The sequence below is a fragment of the Quercus suber genome, unplaced genomic scaffold (genome assembly GCF_002906115.3).
Source record: "Quercus suber isolate HL8 unplaced genomic scaffold, Cork oak 2.0 scaffold_260, whole genome shotgun sequence".
NCBI classification, from domain to species: domain Eukaryota; kingdom Viridiplantae; phylum Streptophyta; class Magnoliopsida; order Fagales; family Fagaceae; genus Quercus; species Quercus suber.
Window position 1 is genome coordinate 154,405 of NW_027069716.1, and position 11,205 is coordinate 165,609.

The 11,205-nt window shown below is 31.9% G+C and overlaps 1 protein-coding gene across 1 annotated transcript; it reads left to right on the forward strand.

Annotated features, from left to right (window-relative positions):
• Positions 1 to 3,271: 3,271 nt before the first annotated feature.
• Positions 3,272 to 4,277, forward strand: LOC112008600 (EG45-like domain containing protein). The gene is made up of 3 exons (XM_024020135.2): positions 3,272 to 3,483; positions 3,577 to 3,877; positions 4,049 to 4,277. Exons 1-3 carry the CDS (start codon positions 3,363 to 3,365, stop codon positions 4,053 to 4,055), a joined length of 429 nt encoding a protein of 142 aa, XP_023875903.1. The 5' UTR covers positions 3,272 to 3,362; the 3' UTR covers positions 4,056 to 4,277.
• Positions 4,278 to 11,205: the final 6,928 nt, after the last annotated feature.

The window sequence follows — 11,205 nt, forward strand, 5'->3', positions numbered from 1 at the left end:
TTCACCATTCCAGTAAAAGACTCTTACCTATTTAAAATTGTTGAGTCAGTATTCAGTTTTTATTTAAAACTCCACAATTTTAAACAAATTGGAGTCTTTTACTGAAATGGTGAACCACATCACTTGTCCACAATGAGGACTTTATAATTTTTCCTAAATTTGAGCTCGTTATAAAATAATGGTAATCTTGAAACGATATGCCGGTATCAAAATATTTTGTTTCACTGGCTAAACCGATACCACCTCCAATACAAAATTAACTATTTTGATATGAAGAGAATCATTAACAAGATAGCCAACACATCAAAATGGAAAGAAACTTACGGCGACCAGAAATAAAAGGTGAATAGAATCTCATTGGTGAAAGCTTTGGCTTGCCCAAGCTCCTTCACACAAAAATTAAATTTAAGAAAACAATTATATAGTAAGTACATTACTAATTAGCCACAAACAACAAGAAAATATCAAATTAATTGATACAAATTTGAAGGAGAAAGAAGTCAACAATCTAATACATTGCTATGAACAATGTAGATATTTGAACTCCTTAGATGGTCAACCCATATAAGTACTATATAGGGTGAATTATATGTAAGAGTAAATTAATTTGATGATAAAGCGTGTGTGATAAGTTAGAGGTTTAATGGGGATATAATTGCATATCTTTAAATGTTTTATCAAATTGGTTAATTAGATAAGTAGTTTTTTAATGTGACTCCTACTTTAATGAACAAGTAAATATTAAAGTAAATAATCGCACATTCTTAGTGCGATAGTCACTCCACAAGTATAAGTATTTGTGGGGTGTAAGAGGTAAGGGCCAAAGTTCAAGTCTCCAGGAGGGAGTTTCACACACATATACACTTAGATTATACTAAAGTAGAATTTCTATCTTGTATTAAAAAAAAAAAAAAAAAAATACGCACTGTTCACGCACTATTCATGCAATATTTAATATTAAAATGTGGGTCCCACAATACTATTTACACATTTAAAAATTATTTTACTACAGTGTTTTCAGCAACAATCAGTTTTTATCAACTTTCAGCAACAATAAGTGCTATCCAAACGGACCCACATAGAATTACTATTTATTGAATCTCAAGATAATTGCATCAATGATCTCGTCTAATGACTATTTAATTGTGTCTAGTTGTTAAATGCTCAACAACATAAAGAAATTATTAATTTACATATATACATACCTACATATATATATATATATGATTTATTTAGCCCGCCATTTGAACATTGTAAAACACTTGGAAAATTTACCAAACAATTTGAGTGCATGTGACTAAAAGATTTTGTCGTTACCGTTGATGGTATCTGATACGGGAGGGGTTCCTCCTCGTTCACGTTCAGCACAGCATCCATGAATTTTTTTTCTAAATAACAATAAATATTAAAAAATTTAGTTAGTTGTCACGTTGCAAAAGAATTTTGAAAACTAGCATCTCGAGTGTCTAAAACTCGAGTTCCAAGATAAAAATCAAGTTTTTGAGGTTTGATTTGTAAAAAAAATCCAAGTGAAAATCGAGTTTTAAAAACTAGAGTTTAGAAAACGCCCTTATAGGGCTTAAAAACGTCACTATAGGGCTTAAAAATGAAGTTATAAAAAAAATTTAGCAGAAAAACGCCACTATAGGGCTTTAAAACGTCAGTATAGGGCATAAAAACGCCACTATAGGGCTCACTGAACCTGGTATTGAGCAGTTATGAAAAAATTTGGCAGAAAAACGCCGCTATAGGGCTTTAAAACGTCACTATAAGACTTAAAAACGCCACTATAGGGGCAATAAATCTATAATTTTTTTTGCATGGAACTCGAGTTTGTGAAACTCGAGATATATGTAAATGGATTTCGATTTTCTAAAACTCGAGATGCCTAGTTTCCTTTATAGTTTCACGTGTTGTCTAACTAACCAAATTCTCTTCTTAACCATTATTATTCTGCCCATTCCCCCCAGCATCCATCTATAGGCTATAAACTGTTTGTCCTATCTATTTTTGTCTTTCCATTTTCTCTTATTTCAATCTCGCTGGCGATTAGCTGTAAGCCTTTTTCTATGTTTACAATATTTTTTACAACAAATTTTATTTAGTAGGTTATTATTAACTGTTATTAGTGGACAGAAAAATAATTTCACTAGTGAGTTCAAATTAAAGTCAATAACAACTTAATTAACACATAAAATTTGTTGTGAAAATGTTGTACATATAGCACTTCTAAAAAAAAACAATATACCAAAAATTTTACAACATTTTTTACAACCATTGAGTTGAGAATCTTTTACCAGTTCCCATCTACCACTAACATCACATTAATTTTTACTTGCTACTATAAATCTACACCTCATCAATAGGTGTGAAAAGTCTTGTCCAATTTTTTGTGTTTATAAACTTTCTCAAAAAAAAGAAAAAAAAAATCTACGCGGTTAATTAGTAATTTTGCATCTAAGCACAAGATATTAGAGTTTATACATATATATATATATATATATATATAAAAGACCTGATTTTGCATCTAAGCACAAGATATTAGAGTTTATACATATATATATATATATATATAAAAGACCTGAATTTAGCTCCAAAATGCATCAAGTCATACATGATAATTGATAAATACAAGGCAAATAGTTTAGATAACTAATAAAAAATTTTCAAGTTGTATTATTAGAAATTTATAAAAATATTATAAAATAATATATGACTCATTAGTTGATATCAAATTGTGTAAAAGAAAAATCACTTAGAACTTTTGTACGTTTTCAGTTTTCACGCCATGATCTTCGGTTGTCTTATTATTAGGGTTGGTGTCACTGTTGGTGGTAGGGCAGAGGAAATGGACTGTCTAGCGGCGCTGGAGTCGTGAAGACCTATGGGTCAACGAGTCGTTGGCCCATTGCACGAAATATTCTCCTAAATTAACGGAATAATTTCCCTTATATAAGGCAAATAGTTACCTGAATATATATATATATATATATTATTTGTCATTACATTTGTAATATGGGAAAATTATTAAATATTTTTAGAATATTATAAATGTGTAGTCCTCCTCTCGTATAAATGGTACGTTTCATTATGAATTTAATTAATGAAAATCACCATTTATATGAAAAGAAAGAATACGCATTTGTGATGCTCTGAATGTACGCAATCATTTTTTTGTAACCCTTCAAAAAAAGAAATTTCCTGTAACCAGTTACCAACTGTTGAATCACATCTTAACTACTGTTCATTATATATATATATATATATATTATATGTCATTACATTTGTAACCAGTTACCAACTGTTGACTGACATCTTAACTACTGTTCATTGTTGTCCTAAAACCAAATTAGATCCACAACATGCACAAGGTTCAGCTTTACTTTCAAAGCCTATTTGTAATTCTGGCAGTGCTGATTTATCTCTCTCAACTCTCTCTTGCTGATGTTGGCACATCTGCCCACTACAGAACCCCATATTTACGTAAGTAGCATTTGATAAATGTGGCTTCAATAATAACTTCCATAACAGTTTTTCAAAACTTTGAAAAATGTTTTTTTTGTTCCTTTTACACAGCCACAGCCTGCTATGGAAACAATGCAGCACAGTTCCCTTCAAGCAACCTGTTCGCGTCGGCCGGCGAGGGGATATGGGACAATGGTGCTGCATGTGGGAGGCAGTATTTGGTGCGGTGCATAAGCGCGGCTCACCCCAGAACTTGCATTCCAGGCCAAACAATTCAAATAAGGATCGTTGATCGGGCACTCAGTTCAGTTTCTAGGCCTTCCCGGCATGGTGCTACCATTGTTCTTTCTAAAACTGCATTTGGGATGATTGCCAAACCTTCAGCCTCATCTATTAACATAGAATTTCAGCAGTGAGTCTTTATTAATGCATTTTCTTCATTTACTCTTTTTCCCCATCAGTGCTTTAGTTTTTCTTCTCATCTTTCTGGTTTTAAGTTTTCCTTTGTAGCCAAACTTTGTCAAAGGGGGATACTGAATTATTCTTGACTTTGAAATTTTTTTTTTTTTTTTTTAATGTGCAGGGTTTGACTATTTGAAGCAAGGCTGGAGACAAAGGGATTAAGGGGGGCAATTGCTATTACTTCTTCCTGGCAATGGTTTGCTATTTCAAGTGTGGCTACATTGATGCGGTTTTATAGTTACCTTACACGATTTTGCGGTATATATATTGTTTTACGTAAGGGGCAAAATGTATGCCTAGCTAGCATGCTACCTATTACCAATAAAATTTGCATTCTCAATTTATTAGTATATTACCTTTTTGGTTAAGTATTAATCTATTTTGTTGTTGACATTGTTAATAAGGGGTTATCACAGTTGTTTAACAAACATGTGATATTTAGGACCTATTTGGTTGGATCCTAACTCAATACTTAATTCTCATTTCTCATTTCTCATCCCTCAAACTCAGTTTCCATATCTCATATCTCCATCTCTAGTTTTTCTTTAACTCTATCCAATTTTTGTTTGGTTCCAAATCTTGGTTGCATGTCTCAATGCCTAACTCAAAATTTTGACAAAATAGTGGAGCCCACATTCTGTGCAGATCAGAACAGTAACACTGTGTAGATCAGAACAGTAACATTGAAACCCTTTCTCCTTTCATTTTCAGCCTCACTCCTCAAGAATTAGATTGTGTGATTCCCAGCTAACCCCCCTCCACCACCATTGACAACCCACAAACCCACCACCATACAAATCACAAAAAATAAAATGCATCCATGATCCATTCACACCACCAAAATCTTCAACACCATAACAAATTCTTATATATAAAAACAAAAATGAGAAAGAAATAAAGAAGAAGAAGAAGTTGAGAAAAAATAAATAAATAAAGAAGCTGAGGAAAAAAATAAAAGAAAGGCAACTAAGAGAAGAAACCAGAGTGAATAAGAAATAAAGAAAGAAAAGAAAAAAGAAAAAAAGAAAAGAGAGAAGAAACTAAGAGCAAAGAAGAAAGAAGAAAAGAAAAGAAAAAAAAAAAAAAAAGAGAAAAGGGGAGAAAAGAAAAAGAAAGAAGTAAAAGAAAAAAAGAAGAAGTAAGCATCAATTAACCAACATCACTTTAGTACGTTGGGAGATAAAGGGTGTGTTTAGATTGAACTTGTTGTTGCTGAAACTGAAAACTGAAAACTGAAAACACTGTAGCAAAATAATTTTTAAATGTATGAATAGTGTCGTAAGACCCATTTTTAATATTTTTTATTACATAAACAGTGCGTGAACAGTACACGCACTGTTCATGCATAGATTTTTTGTCTCCCAAAGTCAAAAAATGCGGCCAACAAAAAAAAAAAAAAAAAAAAAAAAAGGAGGAAAACGCGTTTGCTAAAACGCAAACGCGGAATCTCCCAAAGTCAAAAAATGCGGCCAACAAAAAAAAAAAAAAAAAAAAAAAAAGGAGGAAAACGCGTTTGCTAAAACGCAAACGCGGAATCCAAACCCCACCAAAAAGTGAACAAGAAAAAGAGAAAAAGTGGGGTGGAGCACATGCATGGTCTGAGGGGGAAAATGGGCTGCCCTTATTTTGTAAAAATCTTAGCTTAAAGTTTCTATTTTGAAACCATTAAGCACCATATTTCTATTTTGAAACTGGATTTTAAAAAAATTGAGTTGCAAGTGAAATTCGACATTAATAATGTCGAGTTTCATACATATTTTATCATTTAATTCTTTTTTAAAAAAATTTTAAGTGAATTAAACTCGACTTTGCTAAAGTCGAGTTTCAATTAAAAAATTACATATAACTCGATTTTGAGGATATCGAGTTTTATACAGAACTTAATTTTGTTAAAATTGAGTTTCAAAAACAAAGATACGATGCTTAATAATTTCAAAACAAGGAAATTGTACTAAATTTTAAAAAAAATAAAGGCAAAAGTCCATTTTCTCCATGATTTGAGCTCTTCCGTTTATACTAGTCTGAGTCTCCTGAGACAATGGAAGCTTTGAGACCTATTTGTGTGACCAAATAATAGTAAATTTATGCAAAATAGAAAGAGAAGAAGGAGAAAAAGAAGAAAGAAGAAGAAAAAGACAAAGATAAAGGCCATGACTGGCGATCTGTGCTGGGTTGCTAGCTCACTGCTTCAACTTCGCACAAACCCGACTTTGTCATCTTCTTCTTCTCAGTTTGTTTTTTTTTTCCCCTCACAAATCTTTTGGTTCCAGATCTGAAAAAAGTCCAAAGTGCATGCCAGCCAAATCTTTAATTTCAGATGGTATTTGCAAAAAAAAAAAAAAAAAAAAGGAACTGTGAGAACTGTTTACGGTTCTCAAAACCCTAAGGTCAGACCGCAATTCGCACAGATCCCTGCTTTTTTCCCATAGAACGGTTCTCGAGGCTAAAAAAACTGCAAAAATGAGCGGTTCGAGGTTTTCCTTATCGAACCATATGATCCGGTCCGGGTTTCAAAACCTTGTTTTGAACAATTACTCAAACTATAGACAATAAATGATGATGGATGGATTTAATTATGTAAAGTTGTAATTTGAAAAAATTCTAATCACGGGTGTTAGGAGCATAATAAAATGAGTATATTATATTATATATATATATATATGTATGTATGTATGTATGTATGTATGTATATTTGTTTACTTGATTTTGGTGATATAAGCATTTGATAATGCAATTTTTTTGGATCCCAAGCTAAAAAACCTGACTTGAGCTCGAGTTTGAGCTTGATATGAAGCTTGAGCTTGGCTTGACTAAATAATCAAGCCGAGCTCAAGCTTTTTGGCATTCTCACAAGCTTGAGTTCAAACGTTGTTTTTAGGTTTGTCTCAAGGTCAAGCCAAGCTTGAGCATTTGATTTTTATTGACAAGCCAAACTCAAACACACGCTACTCAGCAAAACTTGGCTCATTTACAGTCCTAGTTACTGCAAAACACAAATATATATAAGCCAAGGTATTTAAGCTAGGGTTGAGTTTGCTGCAACACCAAATAAAAGACAGTCGGCTAATATCCAATGCATATATTGGGATTTATGGTGCACATAATGTGCACCCATTTCAAGCCACCAATGAACAAATCTCTACCTTGACTTGAATCAGTCATCAAGCAATGCAAATGAAACTCCTCTAGTGCCTCTACCAAAGCCCCTAAGAGATATCACATACTACAAACACCAATTAAGTATAAGCAATGCTTGAACTTGTGCAAAGGAACCGACTTGGTTATCATATTCTTTGGATTATCAATTATAACAACCTTTCTAACTGCAATGGTGCCTTAAGATACAGTCTCGCAAATAAAACAATATCTGACATCAATGTGTTTAGTTCTGCCATGATACATCTAGCATTACCTTTTGTGAGAGACATATTACATGCAACCATTACATAAAATAATAAATTCAAATCTTAATAGGACACTGTCTTATCGTAACACTAAGAATTTTTTTCCCCATTTTTAATATATTGGTTTTCATTGATTCCTATGTCCAATGACTTCTCAAGAAACATCCCTTTACATTGGACGCGAGGACAAAACCAGAATTTTTTCTGTGCGGATTCGATTATAAACAAAAAATTCCACCATTGAATAATTATAATAACACAAAGATTCAAGAAAAAATTAATAAAGGGAAAAATAAAACAAACTTGAGCCTATATTTATAATGGGATTACATATGAAAATAAAAAATAATTTAAATTTGAACTGTATATTTATAGTCTCAATCCCACGATTTTCTCTAGTAATCAATCCCATAATTTTCTTGAAATTAATATCTTGATTTGGTCTTCAATGATATGTAAAGTGAAATATACTTTCTAACACTTTTCTGTTATCAAATGTCGTCAATTGGAGAGTGGAGACCAGTTGTCGAACTTCGAGTTTTCTTTAATTGACAAGTTTTCGCCATTTTTTGGCTGATCCATGAGTTTCCTGTTGGGATTAGTGCTCTAGAATCCTATTGTATGATGTTATGTATGACATTATGTATGACATGATGTATGACTTAATATTGTAATTAATAAAGTTATTTTATTATTATCGAAAATAATGATAACATGAATATACGGACATTATCATATAGTCCATGAGATGCATAGTATGTGATTTATGTAATTTAGTCACAGAAGATATAAGTCACAAGTTCTTTGTAAACTCAGAATTTTAGTTTGTAGTCGGTGAAGATATTGGGCATTTCATCTGTGAAGACTATAACATATCAACTAAGATAATTTGTCTTGATCATGGACGTGGAAACTTCTAGTTGATATGTTGATATGTTTTAAGAGTTAAGACTATTGAACTGGATCGCTGTGAGATTTATTATTCTCCTAACGACTGTCAATTGAATAATAAATTTCACTACTTGTATTTACATGAACGCTTAATCTTGAGAGAATAATGGATCTGATCATGAAGTGTAGGTTGCTTTGATATATCAGGAGTGAGATCTAAAGTAACGGTCAAAACCTTAATATGTTGGGCAACCACATTTAGTATTGATGGAACATATATTCTCAAGATGGAATTCATAATCTCTTAACGGAGATGTAAAATATTCCCTTGAGATAAATTTAATGGGTTCAGTTATTCAAAGAGTTAGGCCTAACCACTTTGGTAAGAAATTACTAAAGTATATATTTATGAAATTGGATTTCATAAATATATGGTGAATAACTTAAAAGGATTAAACTGGGTACTCAAGGATTAAGATGTAGTAATCTTCAAAGTGACAGTCTATATTCATGATTTTGAATTACTACGAATATTTTATGAAGGGGTTGCATGTATAATAAAATCTTGGGATATAATTTATAGATAAGGCCTAGAATGCAACTATATTTATATAGTGATATTAAATATAGTTAATGGTAACTTTGGACTTGTCAAGAGTTGACAGAAAAGCCCAAGGCTCATTGGAACTAGTGTCTTATTGGTCCCTTTTGGTCCCACTCCAAGCCACACACTTAAGCCCAATTGGAAAGGCCCAAAAGGCCAACCCAATTAGATAATTAGTTAGACACAAAGGGAAAACGTACAAAATTTTATATATGAGAAACATCATTGTGAAATGGTGTGTAAGTAAGTGTAAGTCACTCTCTAATCCCTTTGTGACCGATTGAGAGTCCACACTTGTTGGGCGTTAGTGGAATTGGAGTGAAGATTAAAAGTATTCCTAAGTGCTTCGATCTTTGTTTTGAAATTCACCGCATCAAGGTACACTCTCTTGTTTTATATTCTGAAACTTACTTAATGCATATTATCAATTCTGAATGAAGTAGATCTGTTAATTTTTTCGCTGCGTTTATGCATATTTCCTACATTTCCGCCATTTTCTCTTTGAGTTTCCACCATTTTTTGGCTAGTCTTTGAATTTCCTTCTTGATCTCACTTCTCTTTTTCTTTTCTTTTTTTGTCGATTCAATTTTTTTTCTTTATTTGTTTGATTTTTCTTGTTAATGGGCGTGTGGGTTCGTTCAATAATGGATCTGGATTTTTTTTTTTTTTGGTTAATAAAAATTTATATATTTTTTTTGCATAAATATCCAGATTTGATATGTGGAAATTTTATCATTTTACATTAGGTCAAACACTTGAAATTATTTTTCAGAGCATTTTCAGAAATACAACCAAATATTGGAAAAGCATTTTCCAGGCCAATGTTTTCAGATGAAACCATTTTTTATATTAGAAAACATTTTATAATGAAACAAACTAAGCATTCGCAAACAAACTTTGGGACCTCGATATAATTCCACCAAAAATTAATTATTATTCTCTATTTTTTGGATTTTTTTTTTTTGGGGTACAATATTTTGAAGACCTTTTGTTTATGTAAAACGGGGTCTGAAAACCCTTTTTTAATTTTTGGAGGATAGAGGTGGGCCTTCGGCCTAGGTCTAAGTGGCCGAGGCCTTAAGCTGACCCTGAACTCTATACACTTTATTTTTCCACAAAAAACACCACTACATATATTATTAAAGAAAAATTGTCGAGGCGGTTCGGTCCCTGGTCCCTGGTCCCTGGTTGGATGGGTTATAAAAATAAAAAAAATTAAAGAAGAAGAAGAAAAAGGAAAGAAAAAAAATGAAGCATGTAAAAGCATTCACATTAATCCGTATATAATTGTATAAATTTACAAATTTGTTATCGTATAAATTTATACTAATACTATTCATTTTGCATTTAATTGTTTATATTTTCTTTACATATCTCGAGAATTAAAAAAAAAAGAAAAGTGGATGGCAGTAGTTGTGTAAAAAAAGAGAAACAATTAAAAAAAATTAAGAAAATTTGATATTTTAATGAAATATAGTATAAAATAGATAATATAATGTGTAATGTTTTAAAAAGTAAGTACGTAAAATTTAAAAATAAATAAATAAATTCTTATGCCAAAATAAACAAGAATTTTTGAACAAACTATGCGAATGCTCTAAATCTAAAAGCGAGATGTTGACAATGCAACAACATGAACATTACTGCTGGGACAGAGACAGCGTTGCCAGTTGCCCTCAAACAATCCCAGTATTTCCGCCCCTGATGATGGTTAGAGTTAGACCTTTCCCTAATTTGCAATTTTCCATCGTTCGGTCCGTTTGTGGGCTCAACTCAATGCACCTGCTTTTTTGCTCTTTTCCTAATTGATTGCCTGTTTCCCTTTTACCCTGATCAAGTATTTTTTTGAAGTCTACTAAAAAGAGTTTATTTTTAAAGAAGACACCGCAATACACTATGCCATTAGGGTGTGATAGCTAGGCATGACAAGCAGCACATAGCATTTTCTTTTCTTTTTTGTTCTCTTTTTAAAATAAAGAAAGAAAACAAAAATTACAATCTGTATTCTTCCCATTTCAAAGGTCCATAATGTCCATTTGTAGGCTAAGATTTAGTTGAAATAAATTTGTGATTTAGAGTCTACAACCTCATTTAAAAAGTCAATACCTTTATAAGGAAGAGTGTAAACACAAAATCACAAAATCTGAGCAATCTCAAAAGTTTTTATAATTGCAGAATTTCTAAATCCATATGGAGTTAGGTTTACATCACAGGATGTTTCCGAAGCTCTGTCAGAGAATTTATGATTGCAGAGAAGAATTTTATACTAAATGGAATTGCCAGCTATGAATTTGAAGGTAGTGGAAAAGTAAATGTAGAATACCGTAACGCTACGAGAGGATGATAATTACCCAAAAAAAAAAAGAAAAGGAGAGGATG

Excerpts from the sequence above, each read along its gene's own strand:
- LOC112008600 (XM_024020135.2), top strand. The coding sequence starts at position 3,363 with ATGCACAAGGTTCAGCTTTACTTTCAAAGCCTATTTGTAATTCTGGCA. Across the intron at positions 3,484-3,576 it reads CTACAGAACCCCATATTTAC|CCACAGCCTGCTATGGAAAC; the intron begins GTAAGTAGCATT and ends CCTTTTACACAG.